The 3,381-nt window shown below is 45.2% G+C and overlaps 1 protein-coding gene across 1 annotated transcript; it reads left to right on the top strand.

Moving 5' to 3' along the window:
• Positions 1–303: 303 nt before the first annotated feature.
• Positions 304–915, top strand: LOC122102551 (keratin-associated protein 9-8-like). Its single transcript, XM_042673294.1, has one exon. It carries the CDS (start codon positions 304–306, stop codon positions 913–915), a length of 612 nt encoding a protein of 203 aa, XP_042529228.1.
• Positions 916–3,381: the final 2,466 nt, after the last annotated feature.

The following is a 3,381-nucleotide window of genomic DNA, read 5'->3' as shown; positions in this document are numbered from 1 at the left end:
GAAAGCATCATATGATTAGATGAAGATCAGAGCAGGAACAAAGTTGATGATTTCTACAAATATTCCAATGAGTTATCCACAATTAAATGCTTAAAGCATGCATTTCAAATGATATCTAGTACCTAAGGAACAATTTCCTCCCCAGTCCATTTCCTTATAAGCCATGAAAAACAAAAAACAAGGAAAAGCCCTGCAGATTCCTCTCTCCACCTGACAGTATATATAACCCCTCAGAATCAAAGAAGCTCTCAGAATCTGGGAATCTCCTCTGGGAACAGAAGCCCATCCTCCACACCTGCTAACATGACCAACTGCTGCTCCCCTTGCTGCCAGCCCACCTGCTGCAGGACCACCTGCTGCAGAACCACCTGCTGGAGACCCACCTGTGTGACCAGCTGCTGTCAGCCCTGCTGCCAGCCCAGCTGCGGCAGCTCCAGCTGCTGCCAGCCCTGCTGCCAAACTACCTGCTGCACAACCCGCTTCAGACCCACCTGTGTGACCAGCTGCTGCAGCAGACCCTGCTGCCAGCCCTGCTGCTGTGTGTCTAGCTGCTGCCAGCCCTGCTGTCAGCCCAGCTGCTGTGAGTCTAGCTGCTGCCAGCCCTGCTCCCAGCCCAGCTGCTGTGAGGCTAGCTGCTGCCAGCCTTGCTGCCAGCCTCGCTGCTGTGAGTCTAGCTGCTGCCAGCCTTGCTGCCAGCCTTGCTGCTGTGAGCCTAGCTGCTGCCAGCCCTGCTGCCAGCCTCGCTGCTGTGAGTCTAGCTGCTGCCAGCCTTGCAGCCAGTCCAGCTGCTGCCAGCCAGTTTGCTCTGGACCTGTTTACTGCACAAGAACCTGCTACTACCCCACATGTGTCCGTGTGCCTGGTTGTCTGTCCCAGGGCTGTGGATCCAGCTGCTGCCAGCCCTGTAGCTGTTGATCAACTCATCACAGATCCACTACCTGCCTAGAATAACCTGCTACTCTCAGACCTGCCTGATACTCACACTGTGGGAAACTCACTGCCCTGTCTCTGCCTATCAGATACACACTGTCATCAAACTTCCAGTCATCTCCTTGTGAACAGATCTTTGAGCTTGCTCAGAGCATGTTCCTATCCACTCTTCATTCAACCTGGATTTGTTGGTTTTAGCCTTGGAAAAGTGATGATTGCCTTTTACAGGAAGATATAAAAAAAAAGAAGGAAAGCAGAAACTCAATAATCTAATTGTATCTTTGCAATTCCAAAAACCCGCCATGTTGTTTCCAAATACTCATCACTTTCCTGACTCCTCTTGTGGCTTTTACATGAAACCTTGTATTGTCTCCCTTGTTGAAAGATCACTGTCTCTTGACTTGCTAATAAAATCTTCACTACATTACCCCCTCAGTGATGGTTTGTTTGTTAATGTACTTGCTCTACATTTCACATTATTATCTCATCTAAGTCACATCATTGTCCCAAATTTAGTGCATTAGTCAGACTGTCTTTCATTGCTGTGGATAAAATACCTGTAAGACATCTTACAGGCAGAAGGATTTATTACGCTTATGGTTTCAGAGGGTCCATCCATGGTTGCTTAGACCCACAGACTTGGGAAGAATGTCCTGAGTTCAAGAGGATGTCTGGGTGCTCATGGTGGACAGGAAGCAGAGCAAAGATGGAACTTGAGCCAGACATAATCTTCATAGGCATGCAACTAATAGCCCATTTCTTCATCTCCCAAAGATTCTAGAACTTCTCCCACAAAAAATGTCACCAACTGGGATCCAAACATGGAACACATGAGCCTGTGAACCTGTGAAGACATTTCTTCTGCTTCTGCTTCTGCTTCTGCTCTTCTTCTGCTTCTGCTTCTGCTTCTGCTCTTCTTCTTCTTCTTCTTCCTCCTCCTCCTCCTCCTCCTCCTCCTCCTCCTCCTCCTCCTCCTCCTCCTCCTCCTTCTTCTTCTTCTTTTGTCTTGGGGCCTGAACTCTGAGCCTGGATGCTGTCCCTCAGCTCTTCAGCTCAAGGCTAGTGCTCTACCACTTGAGCCACAGCACCACTTCCAGCTTTTTCTGCTTATGTGGTGCTGAGGAATGAACCCAGGGCTCGTCCATGCAAGGCAAGCACTCTACCACTGAGCCACCTTCCCAGCCTAACATTTCCTATTCAAACCATAACATGTAAGCAAACCAATATGAGTTAAGTAACCTGCATCGTGCCATGTTGCGAATGATGAACAGAATCCACTCTAGAGCCCAGGATGTCTCATTCCAGCTCTGCCATAGTCATGGATATAGATTTTGTTTCTTGTTTTTTGTTTTTTGTTTGTGCCAGTCCTAGGGCTTGAACTCAGAGCCTGGGCACTCTCCCTGAGCTTCTTTTGCTCAAGGCTAGCACTCTACCACTTGAGCCACAGAAGCACTACCAGCTCTTTCTGTTGATGTAGTGCTGAGGAATCAAACCCAGGGCTCCGTGTATGCTAGGTAAGCACTCTACCAATAAGCCACATTCCCAGCCCTGTATATAGTTTTATATACTAAAAGGTTGGTGTCCAGTGGAAACTCCAATTCCTTATATTTTAAATTTAGTTTCCTTTAACTAGACTCTTCTCAATTCATTTCTGAAAGGTCGGTAACCAATAACCACATAAATAAGAGCATTCATGCTTTTTCTTAAGAGCACTGGTGAATGGTGTGAAAATTTTATTGTCTGTTGCCTGCCAGCCAATGGTAAACTCTATTAAATTCTTTTTGATCATTTATTGTTGTTTCTGCCACTGTCTGAAACTTTGATGAGAGAGGTTCATCAGAAAGAGTTTCTTGATGTTATGTAAATAGCATTACTCATGTCAACATTGTTTTAGTCACCTATACAAATAGCCAGCAGTGAGTAAGTCATGTTCTGTGAAACACAGGCCAAATTTCATTTGAACTGAGAGTTGGGGAGATAATTGCTTTCGGTCAAAATATTATTAAGGAAATAAAGTCATGGCAAATACTGGGATTCACAGTAACAGTGCAACAGGCCTTACAGCCTTTGATCCTTCCATTATCTTTGGGATTTCCTTGAAGATCAAAGTAGCTCTGGAGTTTGGGGAAAGAAAGAACAGCCTTCTGAGATATATGAAAGCCAAAGAACAAGTATTTGAGGCAAGAGACTGAGAAGTAGGCACCACTAAGACCCGTGGTTGACAAAGGTGTAGTGCTAAAAGAGTTCACTAGATTTCCTATAAAAGAAAATAACAATTGTAGATGTTATAGCTGATATTGCTAAATGAAAAGGAAAAACACAAGAATAAACAATAAATCAATCACTAGGGCCACCACCTGTGAGATCACTATTTTAGCAGCAAGTTTGGTATGTAGACAAGTGAGAAAAATGTTGGATTTTCCAATGGTTCTGGGACAATTATATATCTCC

The sequence above is a fragment of the Dipodomys spectabilis genome, unplaced genomic scaffold (assembly GCF_019054845.1).
Source record: "Dipodomys spectabilis isolate Male_0828 unplaced genomic scaffold, ASM1905484v1 ptg000018l, whole genome shotgun sequence".
NCBI lineage: Eukaryota > Metazoa > Chordata > Mammalia > Rodentia > Heteromyidae > Dipodomys > Dipodomys spectabilis.
This window is presented reverse-complemented; position numbering and strand designations above follow the sequence as displayed.